Source organism: Diospyros lotus, chromosome 11, assembly GCF_014633365.1.
Source record: "Diospyros lotus cultivar Yz01 chromosome 11, ASM1463336v1, whole genome shotgun sequence".
Taxonomy (NCBI): domain Eukaryota; kingdom Viridiplantae; phylum Streptophyta; class Magnoliopsida; order Ericales; family Ebenaceae; genus Diospyros; species Diospyros lotus.
In genome coordinates, this window is record NC_068348.1 from 22,492,005 (window position 1) to 22,516,885 (window position 24,881).

The window sequence follows — 24,881 nt, forward strand, 5'->3', positions numbered from 1 at the left end:
ATCTGAGGATCGATTTTTCTTGGCCTTTTCTAATCTGCTCTTAAATTTTGGAGTATTCCAATATTCCTTGAGTGCTTCAAATACAACAAGACACATCCAAGATGATTTTTTTGTCAAGTCTCTCCTCACACGAAACAAAAGGTCAATCAAACAATCAAAGGCCATCTTTTCAAAATTTATCCTTATTTGATTTTTCAATTCACTCCCTCAAGACCAATTCTTTTGTAATGTTAATATAAAAAGTAAAACAAAATCAAAAGTTAAATTAATCTGTCCTAATCCAAACTCCTACAATTTGCAAATCTAAACTGCCAAATTATTGATTTTTTCTGTTACAAATGTGTGTAATGAATAATAAAGCTATTCTAAATTAATCAAACCTTAAATACCAGATTCCAAGAATGCCCATCAACAAAATTCTAAATTCTAATCCTATAAACTGTTATTTTTCAAAAAATCAATTAAAATACACTTTATCTGGAGTCAAGATCAATGACCTTAAGGTTTAGTTTTTCAACAACTTAAATCAAGTTATAAACAAGTTCCTTCATTTATTTATATGCTAACAATATTCTCGAGAGCTATGTTAGAAAAGTTACTTCTTAAAAATTGAAGCGTTGAGTAGGGAATAAATCTCCCAGTATGTTCTTTAGTTGTGGTTTGGTGAGTGTGGAAATATGCATATTTCTTGAATAATTCTCTAATTTGATTGAGCATATTATTAACACTAGGCATGAAGATTTTCTTATCTATTTGTTTCATTAAGAAAAGAAATGAAACTTAACATGTTGTTTAATCACTCTAGTTTGTTTTAAATTTTTTTATATTTTATTCCTCCCCTATATTTTTTGCCATGTGCCGTTAGAGGTGAGAGGAAGAAAATAATATGAGAAATGTGAAAATACCTTTTTCTTGTGTTCATTGTTTTCCCTAAAAGTTTTTAAAATTTTTGAAAACAAAAACAATCTATAAACATTATTTTTGTTTTCGAAATAATGAAAACGAAAACAAATTATAGAATACCAATATTTTTTTAATATGAGAGAAGTATTATAGAAATATTGCTTTCTTTTTTTTCTTGATAAGAAATGAGAATCTTGTTTTCAACATGCCATGAACCTTCATTTTTACATGGTACGTTAGTGCATGTATATCTAAGGTGCGCTAAAATAAAAGAGTACTCCTAATGGTGTCTAGACTCACACAAAGCTAAGTTAAAAATGGCACCTTTAACAACGCATAGAGGTAATCAAGCATTCAGGTTCTCAACTAATGGTTACACAGAGGCACCAGCTTACTAAGACATGTGCACCGTGCCAGATTTTCTGCTTGCCTTGTTGCCAAGACAAAGGGAGAAAGGGTGGTTGTATCCAAGCTAGCACCTAATGTGGAGAAGAAATGGTAACTAATCAAGCAGTTTTCACCTGCTAGCAGGCAACTTACTACTGACAACAGCATCCACGCTTGGAAGCTAAGCATTTCTTGACTCAGTGGTTTGATGACACAAATGTAGTCTGGAAAATCCTAAGGCTAGGGCATTAACCAAGGAGGACATCAAATCATATACACCTGGAAATCCCCAAGGGCAAGTATTTTTAACTGCCTCCTATTAAGATCACATCTGCCCATTAGAAGTTCCAATGGGTAGGCATCTGTAGCTATGATAACCCCATATATCAGCAGATCATTACATAAATAACAATGGAATTTTACCTCATTAGCTTGCATATATAATCTACTCAACAAACATAAAGTAGAATCCAGTAACAAATCACCAAAACCAGCTGTTCACAAAGATCTAAATTCAGAATTTATATAGGATTGAATCTCCTTCCATAGGCCAGACAACAAGCAAGTAAAAGCTAAGGGATTTTATTGATAAGTTGACAGCAGATGCTAGTTCCTAGAACAGTCTTAAAGAAGATAAAAAGAAAAGAGTACAATACCAATTCTTCAACAAGTTTTCCTTTTTATTATCTACTTCACGAATATTTTTCAGTAGATTAGTTATAGTAAAGCATGTAAACAAACAATTGAAAAGCCTGCCCACCAAGAAGAAAATAATTGATACCTGCACTATACAACCTGAGAAAGGTTTTATATTGAACCAAATATTGTTGTCGACACTTGAGAAAGGTTTTCTATTGTTTAAGGAGTTCTCAATTTGTTTTGTGATGTCTATATGTATATAGATAGGTGCTTGCAGTATAAGACTAAAATAGATGGTTGAATATTTAATTTAAGTTCAATTTACAACAAATTCCAAATAAAACCTATCAAATTGGATGTTGGTCCTGCTTGTGGTTGGCTAAAAAGTTGTATGTGTACACACCTATGGTTGATGTGTTCATTTTAATTTTTTATTTTTTGACCCAAATCTGGCTATAAAAGGTTTGGGAGTGTATTTAAATGTTGTTATGTATTTAGCTTTCGTGAAATGCACAGAATTATAGCACAATCTGACATTACTGTAATTAAATTACATGTATTCCATTTCAGGAAGCTTCTTTGTAGTAATACTTTGTGTGCAGCATAATGGAGAATAGATAATAGAAAACACTATCTTCAGAGCTCATATTTTACATATATTTGGTGCTTAAATGCTAAACTACCAGGGCATAAATATATTAAAAAATTATCCACTTTGTTAAAACAGGTCAAAAGCAAAAACAAATATGGCTTCTAAAATTTTAAATAGTATAGATATACTAAAGTAACACATTACCTTAAACTCGCCAAACCACATATCCCTGACAACAGGGTCTGTCTTTTTCCAACTCAAGTATGGCTTCTCAAACTTACTTTGGATTATTTGTGTTATATCTCGTTTGCACCAAATGTTATCAAACTTGTTGAAACACACATTAGTTTGTGAAAACATCTACTAAAACTTTGTGCGAATAAAAATTGATTAATAAAATCAAGAATGCTTACGAGAAACCTAAGGGACTTATCATGATACGATTTTGAGGGATAATAGTGGGCATTGATGAACCCCCAACCTTAGCGGGCATGGAAGAAAGCCCATCAGTGTAGGAGTGGGGTGTATGTGGGCTAGGGGAATCAAATCTCACATTAAAAGGAGATGAATGTCCCCCTACAAAAATAAATAATTGTGAGCGGTTCAACATGCAAAGTGATGAATAGGCTAAAGATGAGGTGTAGAGTGTACCAATGTGATCATCACCAGCACTCTCTTTAAACTGACGACGTCGCACACCTTGACCATATGGTGTTCTTTGTGACATATCCTGTCATATAAGGCAAACAACAGTTAGTAGGCATGTGATGAAAACTTTTAAATACTTTTGTAATAAAATATGATTTATCATATACAAAATGGTTTATGTTATATTCATGAATTCGGGTTTAAAATTGTGTTTTTGAACCAATAACTTAAATGTAAGCATAACATTACAGTTAGTTGGCGTATGTTTAGTTGGCTATGTGATTTATGAATTATTATAAATATTTTTAATTTTACAAAATATACATTGGAAAACTAATGACCGCAAATTATTATAAAAAAATATTATGTATATATATATTTCAATCTAAGTTCCTAATCAACCTCATATTCTGTTAGGAGTTCACAAATAACATTATTGATATCTCTTAGTTAGATATTAATAGTTTTTGAAAATGAAACTCACAACATCAAACTTTCTAATCTATAAAAGGATCATATCGATTGTGATAATAATTTTTAAATACTTTCAAAATAAAATATAATTTATCATATAGAACAATGTTTTATGTTATATTCATTTCAAATTGTGTTTTTGAACTAACAGATTAAATGTAAGGATAAGATTGCAATTGTTCATTATCACCTATGTAGCTATTCTGTGTCGTTTGACTGCTCATCTTCATACTCATCTTCGTCCTTATCTTCATCCTCATCTTCGTCCTCATCTTCGACTTCTTTAGTGTCTAGCTCCTCATCACCTGCAACAAGGTTCTGATCAAATGAGTATTCATCCACTTATTTGAATTCACCAATTTCATCTTTAAGGGTATCGAGTTGTTCATCTCCAATTGGAGCCGGTTGCATTGGCATTTCCTCATCTGCCTGATATGCATCCCTTGGTCTCTCGATAGTTAGGGCGTGAACTGTGCTTCTAGCATTAGCTCGAATAACCACCCATCAGTCTATCAAATTTCGTTGTCGAGATGGATACAGAGCATAATAAACCTGATGCGCTTGAGAGGCAAGTATAAAAGAATCATACCGATTGTACCTTCTGTTAGCTCAAACCTCAACTATTCCATATTGATCATGTATTCGAGTCCCATGTCTAGGGGTCGGGTTGAACCATGTGCAATTAAATAACACCACTTGTTTGATTGGTAATCTCGAGTATTCCAATTAGATTACCTCTTAATGTATACCATAATAGACATCTTCGAGTTGTCCGTATATTGACCCTCTAGTGCAAACTCCGTCGTTTCTTGTTGACTTGCCTTGACTCCATGAATCTGTGTGAAACTTATACCCATTGATGATGTACATAGGCCATGTGCACACCATTCTCAAGGGCCCTGTGACATATCACGTATTTGTTGATCATTAATCTCATTAGTTGGATCATGCACCTGTGCATATGAAATACATGGCATAATTCGTATTTTTGCCACGATAATAAGTTTAGTAATTTAAGATAGACTTCCGTATTCCTTAAACCATTTTGGGAAATCAACCTCTATCCTTTTATCTACTTCAACTTCAGTCATGTGTGGTGCATTCGCTTTAATAGAATTCACAAATAAACTGCGTTTATATTAATCATATATGCAAATGAGAAACCTAAAGTTGGTAATACCAATGATATGAGTGATTACTTACTTAAAGTATGGTTGGACCTCATCACAGTTTAGAAAAACATACAATGTGGTACAGTCTATTTCTCGATCATCAAATAATTGATCTTTATATCCATCTAATGGTCGACCAGAATGATTGAAGATGGAAAAAGTTGAATGATTTGGCGATAGGTCAACACCATAATCATTTCTTGGACCTCGTCTGATTCTTGATTGCACATCAGGTCCAAAATAATGCGAACAAAACGTGGAGGTTTCCTTTGTGATGTATGCCTCACAAATGGAGCTCTCCATACGTGCCTTATTTTTAACTTTACGCTTTAATGCGTGCAAAAACCTATTAGGTAAGCAAAAATATATTAACTCAAGTTTCTAGGTTACATAACAAAGGATACTGTGTAATGTTTCCATTGTAATTACCTCTCAAATGGATACATCCAACGATAGTGCATTGGGCTGCCAACACGTGCCTCATAAGCTAGATGTATAGGTAAGTGCTCCATTGAGTTAAAGAACCTAGGTGAAAAAATTTGCTCCAGCTTGCAAATGGTTACCTTAATATTTTCCTCCATTATTTTTAGCTTATAGACCCTAAGACTTAAAAAACACAATTGTAACACACTATTTTCTAGGCGTGTTATATCTTAGGAAAATTCTGGGACAATAATTTTTTTCTATTTAAAACCACGACTAAACTATATCGTTCCTCATATCTATCCCAAAATTTACATTCATCTATCTCGAATGAGAGCATCATAAACATCAATTGTGGAAGCTAGAATCGAACCTTAACTTTAACATTAACCGATAAAAAGGTTATACATCATGACTCTTCAAAATATTCAGAATTCAAAATAACAGAACTCAAATACATAAGTTACATAATATACATTCATTACATCATGCACTTTGCTAAGTGTCATTACATGCCTCTTTCATCCTCGTTCCTACTACAATCTCTATCTGGAACGTTTAAATATTTTAAGAGCAAAACCTACATTAGATGTCGAATCATCTAAGTAAGGGTACATCATTTAATGCATATGTATGTATACAATGCACATTCATCATTACTTTTTATTTGAGTCGACCGCACCCAACCGTTGCCCACCATTGGCAAAGCAACGTTAGTCCTTAATCCAAACGCATGCAACATATGTCCGTGAATCTCATCGTACTCATATGCATGTTTCATCATCGAAAAATGTAAATGCACTCTACGTGATGTATAGTATACTAAGACATAACAACATGATAACAAAACACTTCCATAAAACTAGGTTTTTGGGTCGAATCACTTACCTCGAACGTATCTCATAACATCTTGATTCTCGTGCCAGACTTCTAACGTACATAATTATAATCTTCAACATGCCCTGGGCATCATATTTATCCATGGATATCAATATCCTATTTTTCCTAAATTTCTCATAATTTCTTCTTATTTTTCTTCAATAAATTCAAACTAAACATTTATCTGTAACAATTCATAAAATCACATTTCTGATTTTTTGAAATTTTTTAAAAAAATTTACTCACCTTAACTTAGCCTCTCAGACTTCCTCGAATGTGTGTTCTGACATTGAAATGTGTGCCAATCAATTTTCCTGACTCCGAGCATGCTTGTCTAGCTCCAAATAAATTTCTAGATCTTTCTAGGATTTTTCTACAATTTTCTCCTTTTTTTTCATAATTTTTTTCTACTATTTTTTTTTTCTTTTTTTTTTTCTTCTTTTCTTTCTTTTTCTTCCTCTTCTTCCTGCTTCTTTCTCCTGTTCACGAACAGCCTGCGGCGTCCGCGGCCACCGCCGCCTCTGCGGCCAACCGCCGCCGGCCGCCAGCCACCGCGAGCCTCACCTGCACTCGACCAGCCGCTGCCATGGCTTCCATGGCCGGCCGCAACATCAACAGCACACGGGTGCCGCCGCCTCGCGCTGCAAGCGGCCAGCCCCCGGCCATCTCCACCGCTCTATCACCACCACCAGCTGCCGCCATCGGCCGACACCATCGCTGCAACCCTCCCTGCGCGCTGCAGCTCCGCCGCACGCCATGGCCGCTACTCGCATCAGCCGCTGCCGCTGCAACCGGCCAGCGACGCCGCCGCTTCAGGCCGCCCCAGCCACGCCCTCAGCCGACCACCGATCGTCGCTTCAGCTACCATCTCTCCATCTCTCGAGCTCTCAGCAGGTCAGCCAACCTCCATTTTCAGATTCAGATCTGGAAATGCTAGGGCAGCCGTGCGTGTATATATATTTATAGACACATAAATTACACATTTACCCTACAAATTCTCCTTAATTGCACTTGGACATTTTATTAATTACAAATACACCCTTAATCATAGAATTAATTTGTATTACGATACTTAAAATGCAAAATTAATAACTTTATACTTACTCGATAAGAATAATTTCGCCCTAGTGTCCTCGCCAGACTATTGATTCATCTCGAAATCACTTCCGGGTTGATTGTTACAAAAAACTAGAGCCCCCTCAGAGTCCTATTGATTTCTCAAAAGTCTCTTACGACAAATTCGGTTTTTCAGCCTAAATCATAGCTGCATTTTAGCTGTACTGAAAATTGTCTTGATTCGATTTCTTTTAATAACATAAATCCTATCTCGGGATGCTTGTCAATATCATATCATTTTCCTTAAACAATTACACTCCGGGATATTCCCTACACTCGATTCAGTATTTATAACTGTAAGAAATTATACTTAAACCACTAATCTTTTGATAATTTCACTTATAGCACAAGTTAAAATTACTCTTGAGCCTTTTAGAAAATCTGGGATATTACAACAATTCCCTAAAAAATTGGCTCAACTCTGCTAAAGGCTTACATATAGGGTTTGAGAGTGCTCTTAGTGCAATTGGGATGAGGCATTCCATAAAAACATGACAATCATGGCTTTTCATGCCATGCAACTTTGCTTCTTGCATGTCTACACAATGAGAAAAATCAGATGCATATCCATTAGGAAGTTTTAATTAACATACCTATTCATACACTGCTTTCCTTTGTTCTACGTTGAGAGCATACCGAGCCTTTAGCTTTAAATACTTGCCATTACCTTATGCCACTAACTCAAGTTCCTTATGTCAGCAATACTCTTTTATGTCCATCATAGTCTTAATGTTGTTCTTTGTCTTATCCTTGACATCCATCACGGTGTTAAAAACATTATCAAATACGTTATTCTTAATATGCCTTACATTCAAATTGTGGTGAATGAGATTTGTTTTCCAATATGGCAACTCCCAAAAACTACTTTTCCTTATCCAATTGTGGTATGTCCCGTAGCCTTGTGTGCGAATTGCACTTGTTTTAGTTATTTTTGGCAACACCCAAACTTGACCCCATATGCCATCACCGTTCAACCGTGGTGGGGGCCCACTCTTCTTAATCTTATTCTTAACAAAAGTATATCGATTCCTTCGAAATGGGTGATTCATGGGCAAAAACATTCGATGCTAATCAAAAAAAGATGTCTCCCGACCATGCTTCAGCTTGAATGCTTTTGAATTCTCCATGCAATACGGGCATGTTAACTTGCCCGGAGTCATCCAACCTGATAGCATACCCTAGGCTGGGAAGTCATTAATAGTCCACATTAGTACAACCCTCATATAAAAGTTTTGTTTTAGCGAAATATCGTATGTTGGCACGCCAATATCCCATAACATTTTCAACTCGTCTATGAGAGGTTGTAGGAACACATCTATTTTGAATTTCGAATTGTGAGGACCATGGATGATTATTATATGAAACAAATTAATACTCTTGTCGCATGCTCATTCATGGAGGAAGATTATAAGGAGTGAGAATCACAAGCCAACATGAATAGGTTTTCCTAGATTAACTATACTGTGTGAAGCCATTAGCACACAACACAAGCCTGACATTGCATGGTTCACAAGCAAAATCAGGATGCACATTAACGAAGTGCTTCCATGCTTCTCCATCAAATGAGTGGGACAACACACCTCAGCTATTGTCTTCCATCACCTCCTCAGCTATTATCTTCAATGCGTAAAGTGTAATACCCCAAAAGCCCAGATAATGATAGTATATATAGAGGATAAGTAAGGAAGGAAACAACACCAACTGGATACTTTTTGGGCTGAATGTAGGCAAGGAACTTCGGGATTAAGCATGCTTAAGCTGGGAAAGCTCAAGGATAAATAACCCTCTGGGAAGTTCGCGTAGGTCCATCAGGGTAAATTGTTCCGGTCCTTCCTATCGCTCGATGCAGGATGTTACATAAAGCCTCTGAAGCCTAGGTGTTATAGATAAATACCACATCCATTTAATTGGAACATCCTTTTGCCTCCCAGGACCTACCTTATGGCTTGTACATCGTGGGGCATGACAAAACTTGTACTCGGTTGCATTAGTATCATCCTTAAAATAAAGCATACACATATTAATACAACAATCGATTTTTTGGAACCCAAGGCCCAACTTAGAAACCATCTTCTTTGTCTTGTAAAAGTCATTGGGCATCCGGTTGCCTTCGGGCATCAACTCATTTATTAGTTGCACCCAAGCATTATAGCATTGCTTATGTAAGTTGAAATCAGCCTTAATGCTAAGCATCCTCACCGTTGTAGAAAGTTCGGTGTCAATAGTGTAACCATCATATATAAATGTTTTTGCATTATCCAACATTTCATAGAATTCTTGCGCATTTACATTGGGCTCTTCTTTTTCGTTCTCCAATGTATGGGCTCTAATAGAAGAACCTACACCATCCATCACCGTTACATCATATGCATTTGGATTATCCTTGTAAACCCCTTGTTCTTCATTATATGCACTAGCATTCATTCGGACCTGGGATTCCATGGGAGGCTCCTCTTCCCCAAGGCATGTCCAGTAATAATAATGGGCCATGAATCCCTTCTGATAACGATGCAACTTCACATCATCCACACTTAGAAAATTTCTACATCGACACTTAACACGCAAACACCTTAAGGTCTCATTGTCACGCATGAACTGTGACCGAGCACATACATAATGTACAAAACTCTCTCTCCACATAAAAACTCATTTGTTATCCCTCGACGATTAGGTGCCACTATGTTATACATCCATGCTTGTTGCTCACGTATGTCCATGATCTGCAATAGATTCGCTTCAATTCTTAGCGCACATCAAAACTCTCAACCCCTATGGCTAATATATATAATAGCCCCTTAGCCATATATATACAAGGATAATTACAATAGTTTTTTTATTAGAGTTTTTTTAATCTTTTTCCACTAAACCACTCCTTATAACCCTTCCTTAAAATTTGAAGGTTGGGACATATCCCACTTGGAAATGAGTCGTGATATGACCATTAGCAAACATTTATAACTTAAATTTGTCTCAAAAAATTCCGTCTCAAAATTCATCTCAAAAATTCGTCTCTAAAATGTTATTTTATTGTAATGTCATTTCGTTACAATGAGTATGTTATCAGAATTTTCATACCTATTGTGACAAATTAGTTTAACAGAACAAATCTAAATTCTTGTAGTAAAGGTGTTCACCATCTTACTGTGACTAGCATTGTCAAAATCTTTAGAGGCTAAATTGAACATGTCGTTAACTGATCATCCTTAAATAAATGGACAGTCCTTAGATTTCTCAAAAGAATAATAAGATAAATTGATTATAAACTGACACATGAACTACTACTTTTAATTAGTATGAAATATTAATATTAAAGAATAAGGAGTCACATGCCAATATTCATGAGATGAATATAGTAGATATGTGGATAAATGTTAGTTGAATATCTGCTAAATATGACACGAGTAGCATAGTAGATATGTGGATAAATCCGTCTAAAAATAGAGACAAATTTAGAGACGGTAAAAAATCTGTCTCAAATCTGAAATAGATTTTGAGATGGATTTTTTCCCATCTCAAATTAAAGACGAATTTAGAGGCGAAAAAATTCGTCTCAAAAATAGAGAGACGGATTTTTTCTGTCTCTAAATCCATCTTTAATTTGAGACTGGTTTGTTTTTGTCTTTAAATCTGTCTCTATTTTGAAACGAATTTTTTTTCGTCTCTAAATCTGTCTCAAAAGAGTTTCGTCTCAAAATATGTCTCTAATTTGAGACGAAAAAATCCGTCTATAAAATCTGTCTCTAAACTACTATTTTCTTATAGTGTTACCTATAGGTATACGTATGTTAGATCTTATTTATACATGATTGTTTAGTTAGATTTGTCTTTCCAAATATATCTTCTTTCAGTGTGTTCATATCAACAAGTAAGTTATAAATGTCCAACCTATGGATGTATATATTGATTGATTACGAACAAAATGCCCCCCACCTATAGTTGTATAAATTAGTTTTTATTTGACCACCCAATTTATAATTACTCTTATTTGTACATGATTGGATAATTAGAATTGTATTTCCAACTATAACATGTGCTCATAAGAAAATAGGTTCAACTAAATTGATGTATAAGTTAATTATGGTTGACAAAATGCCCTCGCCAATAGGTATACATGTTAGCGGAAGATAACTGCAAAACAGAGGGTTAGAGCTAACTAGATTCGATAACTAGATTAAACAAAAAATAAGAACACAAAGAATAATAAGTAAAACTTCTTATTGAATCGTTCAAGACTCAAATCTGGTACGTCCGTTCACCACCTTGGTAACGCCAACGAATAAAGACCACAAAGCTACAAAGAAGCCCCATAAATCGACAGCCCAAAAAACCCCTAATGACTCTCGGCCGAAACAAAATGAAGCCCTTTCTCCCCAATCGATCAAATCCACACAAAGTTGGTCATCACAAAGGTAGATCGATCACAAAGACAATGGGTCAAAAGCACAAAGCTAAGACAAAAACCTTACCCGTAAAAGAGACCTCAATCTCGAATATGTAGAGGTTGAGATTGGCATCGAAGGATTGCCTCTCGCACACAGAGAGAGGTAGCCGTGAGAATGGAAAGATAGATCTACCCACAAAAGGCAAGAAGTCTCAATTACAATCAGATAAATATGGAAGGTGAGATGAAGTAATCAGCCAAGAAAGGAAAACACGAGAAGGTAGGGTTTCAGCCGCAAAAGGAGAGACACACAAAGAGGGTCGAAATGCCCTTTTATATAAGGGCTTCAGGGCTAAGGATAATGGGCTTCTCCCACTTGAGCAAATAGGTTGAGACCTATTTCTCCTCCAAAGTGGGATTAGAGCTTGTGGTCCAACTTCTAAAATGAGCTGCCTAAAAGTGGTTATGGACATGAGTCTCCAATCTTGAGCCGAAGCCTATGAAGAAAAATACCTGCCCAAAAAATTGTCATAGTCTCGAGCCTTATCAGGAAATACAAACCCAACAATACAAGTCAACTTTTACTTGTACATGATTGTTTAGTTAGAATTGTCTTTCCAAATATATCTCTCCATCTAGCATGTTCATGCCAACAAATAGGTTGTATAATTGTTATAAGTTCATTATGGACAAAATGCCCCTTTCTTTTATAAATTGATATATATATATATATATGTGTGTGTGTGCTTGCAAGTTTCAAGTCATCCAAAGACAACGTCTATCTACAGTGGTGGAGTCAAGAAAAAATTTTAGTTCGGTCCAAAATATAATTTTAACCCTAACCAAATTATAAAAATTATAATTATTCATATTAATATATATAAAAAATCAAAAAAAATAAAAAGCCAATAAGACCCCAGCTGGCCAGAACGTGGCTCCGCCACTGTCTATCTATGAGATCCTACTCTATTTGGCCCCTCCAATAAATATATATCACCTAACTCCTTTGTGTACAAGTCAATTTGTTATAGACAAAATGCCCTCCATCTATAAGTGTACAAGTAAGATATTAATTGTGTGTTTTTGTTTAGTTAGAATTGTTTTTCCAAATATATCGACATTTAGTGTATTCATACCCACAAATAGGTTATATATTGGCCAAGCTATGGGTGTGTAAGTAGGTTATGGACAAAAAGTGGTGCACCTATAGGTGTAAAAGTGAATTCCCATCGATCACCCAATTTACATCTTCTACTTGTGATTGGTTACTTAGAATTGTCTTTCCAAGTATATCTCCATTTTTTTGTTCATTCCAACAAATAAGTTATATAACGACAAACTTATCCCTAAAGCGTGTACGATCGGTTATGAACAAAATGTCCCCCCCGATTAATGGGTGTATAAGTCAAATCTTACGCAATCACCCAATTTGCGTCTACTCCTCGAACATGATTGGTTAGTTAGAATTGTCTTTCTAAGCATTACTTCCATTAATTCAGTGTGCTCATATTGACTCATAGGTTGTATACATAACTACCAACCATTTGCATGAATATTCTTAAATAGGTCAATCCAAACACCTATAAAAAAGAAAAATCAAAACTAATAATAGGAGGCTATGTATAGTGCCTTTGTGTGAGCAAGGCTCAAACTTTCTTAAAGTCAATACATTCACACAAATTTCTATACACATATCTGTTGGATTTACGTCGTCCATAACTTAAAAGGGTAATAACAAGAAGTTCTCATTAAATATGACCACTTCAATCTTTATCCATATATAGTTATCAAGTTACAGATTTTATGATTGATGCGTGTGTATATATATATATATTGTCTATGTTGGAATTGATTAACCTAGCTAGCTAATCATACAGTGAACTATATATATTAATTGATCAATTGATCGGTAGAATAAATGTGAAACAATGCAATGTAGTGAATGTGAACAAGCTAGGGGAGTTGATATGCAAATAATACATAAATGTCGCACAATATTCCACTGCACATATATAGTGCAACATTAATTGCACTGCATATGTACGTACTTAAATGTATGATATATGAACGAGAAATGATTATATATAATCTCCATGAACCAACATTTATATATATATATATATATAGGTATCAAATTGAAAGAAAAAACAATTTCTTTTACATATAATTCAAATAAATACTTAACAATTATTTTTCTACTTCTTTTTACTATGGACCAAGATATATAGTTAACAATTAAATCGTTCCCCCACAGATTTAGTGAAAGAATATATGTAACATAAAATTACATTATTCTTGTAATTAATGCATCGGATCATGGGGTATTCAATTCCATCATAAGTAATTTAAATTTTATTAGAACAAACATAAATTTTCAACAAAAATATATTTTTACCAAAAGAAAACTGTAAAAATAATAAGTTTACCGATTAATTTTTTTATTCAAGACTTAAATAAAATGAGATGGCGTATGGTTAGCCCTTAGTTTTTTTCCTTTTCCATTTTTGGGTTCCAAAAAGGGACAGCCCTCAGTTTTTAGGTGTTTGTTTGGGCACTGAAAAACAGAAAAAGCATACAAAGAAGCTGACATCAATGAACATTGCAAACAGACAGACAAACAGTGTCCAAAAGTTCCAGCCCATTGTTTTATCAACAACACTTACTACTACTACATACAAACACAATCAGTTGCAGCTATCGGTTTCACGCGATCCACCGCCGCTGGGCTGGACGCTGCGTCGCTGTCCTGGCTTCCTCCCGCATTGCGCAATTCTATCTACTTTCCCGAGTGAGAAGAAGAACCGAGTTTCATGCCTCACTTTAGACTAGAATTTCGCTTGGAATTTGCTATCAAAATGATACTGCACAGCTAGCTCTATCCATCACCATCAAACATAAGAGACAAAAAAATATCCCATTAACTATACAAATTAATAATTAATTAATTAATGAGCATATATATATATATATATATATATACTTGGCAGCCATTATATTTAATTAATAAATAAACAAATTAGACAGTACTCCAAGTAAACTGAACATACACGGTGATGAAAAAGATTGTTATCATCACATATGTTTCACCGAACCGATAGTCGATGCTGATGCGGATGCTGGGATCATCTGTCTTGAATCGTGATTCTTTGCAGAGAGGCGTTTGAGGAACTCGTAGGTGGTGGCCATGGTGACTGCCGAGAGAGACTGCGAAGCCCACCTCGGCCCAAGGCCTCGGTAGCATGCTCTAATTCCGCCTTCCGTCCAGAGACTCTTCACTGTTTGGCTGACTCCATTTCCGACGCCTTCCAGAACCTGCATTCTCGTCTTGATGGTGTCCAGCGGCATCGTCGCCAGCGCCGCCAACCCGCTCGCCGCCACCGCACTCACGCCCTGGACCGCCACATCGATCGACCTACCTCCGCCGTCCCGGACTCCCCCAATCTCGCTCCAGATCAGCCTCTGCATCGCCGAGTACGACGCCCACCAAACAGCGTTCGACGGAGCGTAGGTCAGAATCGAGAACCCGAACCCTTTGTAGAGCCCTCGCACGCCCTCGGTGGAGACGATTTTCCGGACGGCGTCGACCCCGCCGTTGTACCTGGAAATGGCGGCGGTGGGGATGGCGGCGCCTTGAACCATGAGGCGCTGGCTGACGACGTCGACGGGTGTCCAGACCAGCTGCGCTGCGGTGGCGGAGCTCAGCCCCGCGACGGCGTTGGAAATGGTGGCCGTGGCGGAGGCGGAGAAACCCAGGTTTACCGCCGCCGAGACGGCGGCGCTCTTGGTGACCTCGAGGGCTCCCATGTAGAGAGCCCGAGCGGGGATTGTTCCGACCAACGAGGTTCCAAACCCGCGGTAGAAACCTCGGGGCCCTTCGTGGCGGAGAATAGCGAAAGCAGTTTGAAAACAGGAAGCTCCGTTGGGGGAGACCTGGAGGCGGGTCTTGAGCACAATGATGGGGTAGAGAGTGAAGGAGACGCCAGAGAAGAGGGCGGCGCCGAGGAAGAAGAACTTGGACTTGTCGAGTCCCTCCCACTGCACCTCCGCCGGAGGAGGGATTTTCGAAGACTGCCTATTCTCCTGAACGAAACACATCTTCTTCAGCTCTGCTTTAATTAGTTTTCCTCCGCTTCGACCGATCGAACAGTCCAGTAAACTGCGAAACTCAAAATTCGAAGCTTTTCTGGGGTATCTGAAATATGAGAGAGAGAAGAGATAGAGAGAGAGAGAGAGACAAGGGAATGATCGGAAGCTTATGTATAAGAAGAAGGGGATGGGGATTGGGATTGGGATTGGGATTGGGACAGGAGAAGCCGTGGTTTTGGCGATTCTGTGGTTGGCTGCACCGTCACTGAGACACGTACACATATATATACCATATACCATGGGCTTGGCTTCTCTTCTCTTACAGCGTCGTCGTAATATTATATATATATATATATATATTTAAGTGAGACGACGTCGTCGTAAGCAAGACAAGTTAAATTGTTTTTCCCAGTTCACTGCCTTATATGCTGCTGCTATATAATACACAGTATATATATAGATTGATTAGAAAAGAAACAGTTTTAACTGTGGAATTAATTTTAATTTAGGTCATTGTCTAGATCCGTGGGAGACCGAACACGATAGATTCGGAGAAATTGGGGGTAATTAATTAATTAATTAAAGACACTGTCTTGAGTGTCTGTCTCTCTCAGCAAAAACATACTTGGATTATCCAAAATTTTGTGGGAGATGCATTAAATGCATTATGAGAGAGACAGAGAGAAATTTTTAGTCTTTTCTTTTTTTATTTACGTATTAACTAACCAGGAGCGTCCCAATTGTTCGACCCTATGATATTAATAAGAGAGATAAATCAAGAACCCAACAGCCAAATCTTGATCCCAGGCACACCCATTAATGTGAGGACGGAATATTATCTCTGGATCACCCCCTGACGGTTGGGCTATGTCCTAGGGGTAAGAAATTCCTATACTTATACTTAAAAATGTTAAATGGTCTATCTAACTTGTATTAAAATGAATAAAATAAATTTATATTAAAATAATTTATCTAAAAAATTTAAAATAACTTATTTAAAGAAAAAAATAAATTTATTTAAAAAATTTAAAATAAAAAATTTTATAATTTCTTTTTAGATAAATTTAATAAATATAATATAAATTATTTTTATCTAAAATATTTTTTATATTTTATTTTTTTTAACTTATATCTTGATTAATAAAAATTACCTAAAGTGTTTTAAGTATGTATAGATTTTAATTAATGATAATATATTGTTATTAATCTTACAAATAGCAAAGTTATAAGTTAAAAAAAAAGGTAATTAAATTTTTGTTTTTGTTTTTGTTTTTGTTTGGGAGCAATTTATGGTTAAATTGAAAGTGAAGGTGAAGGTGAAGGTGATGGAAGTAGCACTGTTACTGTAGCAAGCGAAAGAGGACAAAAGGGAGAGAGAGGTGAGCGCGTGGGAAGTGAGCACCAGAGACCCCAACACGACTAACGCTTGACGTCATCATCAGACCATAGAATCAGGTGCCTTTTTATTATTATAATAATTAATATAATTATAATAATAATTCTCTAATTATTATTTATTAATTTCTTCAAAAGACAAGTTAATTATTTAACTTTTAACTTAACTAATTTTGTACATTAAAGCCTTGTCTGTCTATTTCTCTTTTCTTTTCACTGAGCATGATCCGTTTAAATAAAGATAAAATATTTTACGCTAAAAAAAATAGTAAATTTTATACAAAATTATTTTTCATTTGATTTTTTATTATCCTAATTTCTGTCTTATAAATTTATAAATAAAATAAAATCTACTTTACAAAACCTCTTTTGGATCAAATACATTTTATATACTATGATGAAAAAATGATTTTGGTTAGAAGATATTTTATGCAAGGAAATGATTTATATGAAGAGGCCAAGTAGCAAGGCCTGCAAGTCTGGAACATCCGACACCTAACACTATCTTGGCTCTTCTTATTTCTAGTTAAATATAGTAAATATTTATTTTTTTTAAAATAAAATTTATTTGATAAAAAAAACTGTAAAACGTTTATAAGAAAAAATAGGGATACACCTTGCAAACACGAAGACTACACGAATTGAAAAACAAAGCTAATCAAGAAACAATGGAGAGCTACAATGCTACAACAAAATGCCCCAATTAGACAAGGCAAAAAAAAAATAGAAACAAACATAATAGTCCTATAAGAATTCTTTATATGCAGAGGCCTCCAAACGACAAAGACTACCCTACCCCAGGATGAAGAATGAGACAAGCATATTGTCCAAAACCATAGTAGTAGGCCGATCGACATGGCAATGATAGGGAAAGTTGGATAGAAAAAGCTGTTAGAAGACCTGAAGAACAATACAATAAAGAGAAAAAAGAGAGACGAGGCAACAAGGGGAATAGGGAGGGGGATGAGGCAGGGGGCAATTGAAAGACCCATGGGTAAAAGGAATTAAACTCAACCCTTCTACCAACGATGACAACCCTATTCCGTGATGAAATTTGGTGCAGGAGCACACTGCCAAATTTCACGGTATTAGGATGGAAGTCACCACAACAGGAGGAAACATGCTAGATTGAAACCATTATAGAATCCCAAAATTAACCCACATGTGCATAGGGTAGCAAGAGGAAATCTATGACACGAGAGATAACCCAATCAGAGGACTTGCTAAGAAAACAAACTCAAACAGCAAGGTAGAATAGGAAGTAAGGGCTAAATCAAGCAAAAAGGCGAAAGGTGCCAAAATTAGACAAAAGCCACACCTTGTAGAGTATGAGGGAAGCGCATCAAAGCTAACTGAGACCAAATTGAGGTTTTAATCTGGGAAGCAAACTAAAAATGGGAGCACTCATTATCACGAAAACAACAACTGTTGCGCTCCTACCAAATGAAATAGATAGTTGCTTGAAGAGTAAGCCTCAGCGTTGCAGTCCATGAGATTTGCCACACCATCTATGAGCGGCCACGAAAATCCCATAGGACCAGCAACGCTAAGGCTAAATAAACCTCACTTGATGTTTAAGCTGAGAAAAAACCTGCCAAGAAAAAGAACAAGTAAAGAACACATGGTTGCGGCTCTCAAGAGCGGCCCTGCAAAGGTAACACTTGTTGGGAAAAGGCAAATAAAGATTGAAATGGTTGAAAGTGGATAGATGCTCCTTAATAGCAAACCAAAGGATAAAAACATAGGAGGGAACGCTTCACCCATGCTAAACAAGATGAAACCAAGGGACTTATTATGCCAACCCTGCAAGGTCCTCATCGCAGATTGCACTAAGAAGGCACCATCAACGGCTAGGAGACACTGAGGGTGATCAGAGGAAGAGACGTACGGAGGCCCTGACATCAGAGAGAGAAATACTTGAAAAGCTTGAGAGGGGCCTGACTCAAGCCAACCCCAGGCGCCTTGTACAACAATGTCAAAACACTTTGACAGTGAAGAAGAGGGAGAACTGACGAGAAAGGGAGTGAGAAAAGTAATCAACAAACACTCCCAAAGGATGCCAATGATCGTGCCATAGAAAGATCCTACTACTATCCCCAACAAACCACGCAAAGAATTGACGAACCTTACCCCTTAAGTTAAAGAACCTTACACTAGTACCAAGGGCTAGAATAGCGGATCAAAAGGAACCAAAAGCATGACTCCCTAATGCGATATAAGTGAATCCATTGAATCCATATGGGTTCAAGTGAAGTTTGCATGAGATGTCAAATGAGCTTAGCAATCAAGGCCTGGTTCCATAAGAACAAGGGACAAAGACCTAAACCATCTTCATCTTTAGGGCAACAGTTGTCTAACCAAGCCATTTTGGCCCTATGAGGGGATAATTTCGAGCCACTCCATAGAAACGCATGGATAATTTGCTCAAGCTCTTTAAGGACTTTTTTAGGGAGAATAAAGATGGAGGCACAGTAGACATGGATAGTAGAAAACATTGATTGAACTAACTGAAATCTACTAGCAAAGGATAAAATGCGACCATGACAAATACTCACCCAAGAACGGACCCTATCAAGGATGGGACAACAATCACTGTAAAAGAGCTTCGTTGAGATCAAAAAGACGCCTAAGTATCGAATAGACAGGGAACCCTGATGGAAACTGAATGCCATAACCAGCTTCGCTCGCAAATTCGAGGAGAAACAACAAACAAAGCAATTCATTTTAAAGGGGTTAGCATGTAAGCCTAAAAATTCTGCAAATTGATCAAGGCAATGTTTCAGAATTTTGACCGACGTCCGGTCCCCATAAGAGAAGAGTAAGAGGTCGTCAGCAAACATGCGCATGGCTAAGCCTAACCTATCACACTTCCAGTGAAATTGAAAGTCATTTGCACGAGTGTGATACGCCACAATACCATGGAAGACTTGCATGACTAGGACAAACAAATAAGGGGATAAAAGGTCCCTTTGGCCCCTCGTCTGCCACAAAAGAAATCATGGAGATAACCATTGATTTTAACGGAGTACATGGGGAAGTCACACATGCTTTAATCCACGAATAAAAATGTGGGGGAAAATTCATGAGATGAAGAACCAGAAGCAAAAAGTTTCAATCACAGAGTCATAGGCCTTGCTAAGATTAACTTTTAAGGCACAATGAGAAAGGTCACGCAAGAGGTGGTAACAATGAAGGAGTTCCTGGGCTAACATAATATTATCCCCTATGAAGCGACCAAGCACAAAAAGCTGTCTAAGCCTCATCCACAAGCTGAGGTAGAAGAGGCTTGAGACAATTAGCAATGATCTTAGAAATGACCTTATAGATCACATTACAATACAAAATGGGCTGAAACTGACTAAGAGAAATGGGGTGGAGGACTTTAGGAATAAGACTAATAATGGTAGCATTCACCTCTTTAAACAATTGTTCTAACTAGAAAAAATTATAAACACCCATAGTGAAATTAAGACCAACGGCATCCCATGCTTGACAAAATAATTTAACAGTGAAACCATCAAGGCCAAGGGCTTTATCATCATCCATGGAAAACAAGACAAGGCGAACTTCCTTAGAGAAGACACTCTCGATAAGATCAAGCCAATAGTCTTGTGAAAGAGAATGCTCCACGTACATGGCAACTTCCTCATGGGAGAAAGAGGATACTGGGGAAAAAGGGCCTAAGAGATTTTGAAAGTGGGAAAGAATGACCTAAGAAACTTCATCCTCAGATGAAGTTGAAGAACCATCAACTCGAGAAAGACTGTGAATATGACGAGAGTTACATATAACATTTGTTGGAAGAAAAATTGAGAGCAATGGTCTCCCTCACCTACCCATTTCATACCCATTTCATACGAGCACGAAGACGAAAAAACCTGCGCTCTTGGATAAGAGCATCATAATAGAGGCAATATACGTAGAGCTCTTACTTTCTCAAAGAGACATTAGTAAGAGAGCATAGAAATAGGCATTGAAACTCTTGGAATTGATCATGAAGGTGAATAATCTTAGAAGTGACATGACCATGGAGACTATTTAGAGATTTCAAACCATGTTTGACTCTCTTGAGCTTCTGAACAAGTTGAAACATGGGCCAGCTAAAGCAGTCTTGACCCCAACAGGATTGGATAGTTGGGAGAAAGAGGAGGTGCTTAGTGAGGTGATTGTTAAAATGAAAACCACCACCTAACCTGTTAAGATTCTCTTGAAAATCAACAACCATAGAGTTAAGATAAAAAATATTTGACGAGAAAAAAAAGGCACGACCATCGCCAAAACACGCTATCCAACCATTATAAATAAGTATTCTATTAAGCTTATGATAGATACTACCCATCTCAGACCATATATTATTCAAGTAAAGATTGGACCTTGAAAAAAAAATCCTAAAAAGATGAGCGAGACAAAAAATCCACAAAATGAGCTATGTCAATAGAGATGACAAAGTTGCCCACACATCCCGAAAACATGACTATAAATATTAAAATCCCCCAAAAGAACCCAAGGGGAAAGATGGACTGCGGCCACGAGGGAATGAAGACGATGTCACAATTGAAGTTGGGCCATCTTCTCATGATGGGCATAAACACATGTTAAACACACAAACATTTAATTTATCTTCGACTAAAAATGACATTAAATTTTTTTAGATAAGTTACTTTTTATATTTTAACATAAAATATATTTCTCAATTAGTGTTCGATATCCAAACAACATGAATAGGTAAAATATTTGACCAAAACACTTTGATTTACTTTCACCCCAAATTCTAAGAAATGACTCGATTAAATTAAAAATAGGAACACAAATAATCTTGTTTTGTCCAGAACACAAACCCTAATTGTTACATTCACTAGCGCTCACAGCTACAACTAGAATTTAGTCATCGTGGCATAAGACTTGACTCCCGGGCTTCTTCCGGCAGAGTTAGAATAGAGACCATGCAACAGAAAAAAGCGCGAGCAGAGCAGACCAGACCAGACCGGACCACCGGACGCGGGAGTTGCCAACAAACGGAAAGCGCATTATCTATGCTTACAGCATACACCTGATCGTAGCCGCAGGTTAGACTTAGATAACAACCTAAAGGTGAAGCATAAAAATGGCAGTAGATAATCGTGATCCCTACAAGCATACACACAGAGAGAGACAGAGACTCCCCACGCAGAAGAACCTTAATTTCCTACCTCTAATGTACAGTATCAAAAACACCTTTCACCTCTCATCATCCTCCCCTACCCCTTTGTCCTGGGTTTTCTGTTGTATCTGGTCAGTTTCTTTCCCCTTCTGCCCCTGAAACCGTGTTTCTGATTTACTGGGCTCTGTTCCTGGGATAACTCCTCCTCGACATGCATGCTAGCGCCGTTCTGTCCGCCATCTGCAGAGCTATTGTTTTCGTTTACAAGTGGAACCTCATTGGGAGCTTCATGTAGAAGCTCGTCAGTCTCTTCCACAAGCAATCCTCTATCAGCCAACTCCTTGTTCCCGTGGCTTGGACCGATGTGCTTGTCATCTGAGGGACTAGGGTTTTCTTTTCCATCTTCTGGCAACAAACTGAACAAAAGACAAGCAGAATCATGTAGATCGTGTACACTAAACTGTATCAACAAAAAGATGAGAATCAACCAGACTTTACCTAGATCCTTGAGAGGGGAAACCATTAGCATTTGGTTTGACTCTCAATTCAGTCTCTTCTTCAGCAGTCAAACAAGTTCTGTCACTTGATCTTGAATCTGCTGATGCATCAAAAAACGAGAAGGTATAAAGCAGCAATTACCAAAAGAATGCAAATGCAGACCTTCGTCTCTACATATCCCCTTTTTGTTTGTTTTCACATTAACAATTGAAAGAAGAGGCTAAGAAAATATCTATGGATGTTGATGTGGAAGGTTGAGGGGGCCAGGGCTATGGCGACAAGTTTATTATTTCTTATTCAGAAATTGAATCAAGCGTGAAGAAAGATCACGTGAGAATTGTTATTTGCCTTAATTAAGCATTTAGTATGAGGGTCCAAAAGCATAGTACAAGAGACAACAGAGAAGCCAAAACCATGACCTACAGAAACTATCCATTGAGAAAGCAGAATCAGATAGCACTCATAATTTTAAAACTACTTTAGCTATTAACAGTATTCAAACCAACACATACCCATAAATCTGCACTGTATTTATAGAAGTCAAAAAGAGAACAAAAACATACTAGCAAATTTATGCAGAAGGAAAGGAGGAAAGATAGTGTAGCTAGCAAGTTTATTCATGCTACCTTAGTATGCCAAGTATGGAAAACCTAACCAGCCCATAAAGTCGGCATAATCCAGATCCTAATCCAACCGCTTACTCTGGGCATGCCCCAAAACCAGCAAGAAGAAAGGGGGTGGGTTCAAGGATGCTTGTTCTCTCTTTGGGTGGGGATGAAGTTCAAGATTTGTGCCCCATCAGGGCGCAGGGGGTTTGGCAAGTTGGGGTTGGGGACACGTGCACAAAACCCACCCTGGCCCTTCTCCATTGCCATCCCTAGTCAAAAGGGTTGTGACCACCTTCTGGATTCTCCATATGGTTTCCGACATGTTCCTATGGCTGCAAAGCTTGCATAGCTTGTGACAATTCTTTGATCACGTGCTGCACCTCAACCAATTCTATTTGCTAGGTCTAATTGCCACTTTCATGCCTCCACTGAACCTAACCAAAACTCTCAAACTTAAACCCTAGCATATCTATAGGATCTTTCGCTTGGGTACCACTTTGATGTAGTGTGAGATGATGAGATAGCAAAACAAGTGCAGAAGTAGGATGAAAACAACGTAAGATACAGTTGGAAGAATAATAGGAATATTTGGGGTTTAACAAAACTTCAAACCTTGACTCAGAATAATTAGCCTGCCTACAAAATGTCTTAAAAGGCTATTAACATTGAGTTTGCAACAGTTATAAATCCCAGTCATAGATAACAAAGGAAACCTTCTAGTAAGCCCTTCATTTATATTGAACAGTCATATGACTTACTAATAAAGCTAATAATATAAATTCTAACACTTTTTATTAAAGCTAATAATATAAATACCAACCACAAGCTAAACAAAGAAGAAAATTTGAACACTAGAAAACTAAATAATATGCTCCTGCATCACATATCATGGCATTTTGGTTTTTCCATCAAGGCACAGATAGCATAACTACTCTTTAATTTAGGTTTCAGCATAAATGACTCAAAACCATAGAACAATGGGTCTGGTGCCACCATTCAACAAAAAAACTATAGTCAATGTTCATAATTTATATATATTATCGGCTTGTAGTTCATATTACATAATATAGTCCTCCACTAGGATGGTGGTATCAATACTAACCAAAAGTTTCATCTCTGATTACATCATAAGCATATTTACAGGCTCAAATCCTAACTAAAAGATAATTAATCTAACCACAATTATCTCAACAAAATAAACAAAAGATAAAATCTACATAAAATAAGATAAATAACTAAATATCCCATATAATTACCCTATAACTATAATTATCCAAGCAAAATAACAAGAAGTTTGTAAAAATCTTAAACCCAAAATCCTAAAATCCAAATGAAATCTAAAGCTTAATATCAAAGATGAAAATTTAATAATCCTAATTCCTCGACATTCTCCCCTTGTCGGAAAGAACTCTCACGTTTTGTGTACACTCGATTAGGTGGTAGTCGAGTGCCTTCATCATCACCAATACCCTCAAAGTGAAATTGTGACTCTTTGCCATTGCTGTAGTGATGGTGGCTTCCTAGGGTTCTCCAAGGCTGT

The 24,881-nt window shown here is 37.0% G+C and overlaps 2 protein-coding genes across 7 annotated transcripts in view; both read right to left on the reverse strand.

The window, feature by feature from the left end:
- Positions 1 to 14,138: 14,138 nt before the first annotated feature.
- Positions 14,139 to 15,886, reverse strand: LOC127813414 (uncharacterized). Its single transcript, XM_052354374.1, has 2 exons — positions 14,662 to 15,886; positions 14,139 to 14,489 (listed from the first exon to the last, which is right to left on the reverse strand). The coding sequence occupies exon 1, from the start codon at positions 15,707 to 15,709 to the stop codon at positions 14,687 to 14,689; it is 1,023 nt and encodes a 340-aa protein (XP_052210334.1). The 5' UTR covers positions 15,710 to 15,886; the 3' UTR covers positions 14,139 to 14,489; positions 14,662 to 14,686.
- A 5,978-nt stretch (positions 15,887 to 21,864) lies between these two features.
- LOC127812936 (protein KAKU4) overlaps positions 21,865 to 24,881 on the reverse strand; it is a 45,380-nt gene continuing 42,363 nt past the window's right edge. For 4 of the 6 annotated variants that reach the window (XM_052353536.1, XM_052353537.1, XM_052353539.1 and 1 more), the window contains 2 exons: positions 22,734 to 22,833; positions 21,865 to 22,651 (listed from right to left, as the gene is read on the reverse strand). In XM_052353536.1, the coding sequence (XP_052209496.1) occupies positions 22,333 to 22,651; positions 22,734 to 22,833 (419 nt within the window). In that variant the 3' untranslated portion in view covers positions 21,865 to 22,332. The remainder of the gene's footprint in view (positions 22,652 to 22,733; positions 22,834 to 24,881) is intronic. The other 2 variants (XM_052353534.1, XM_052353535.1) reach the window with 2 other exon arrangements.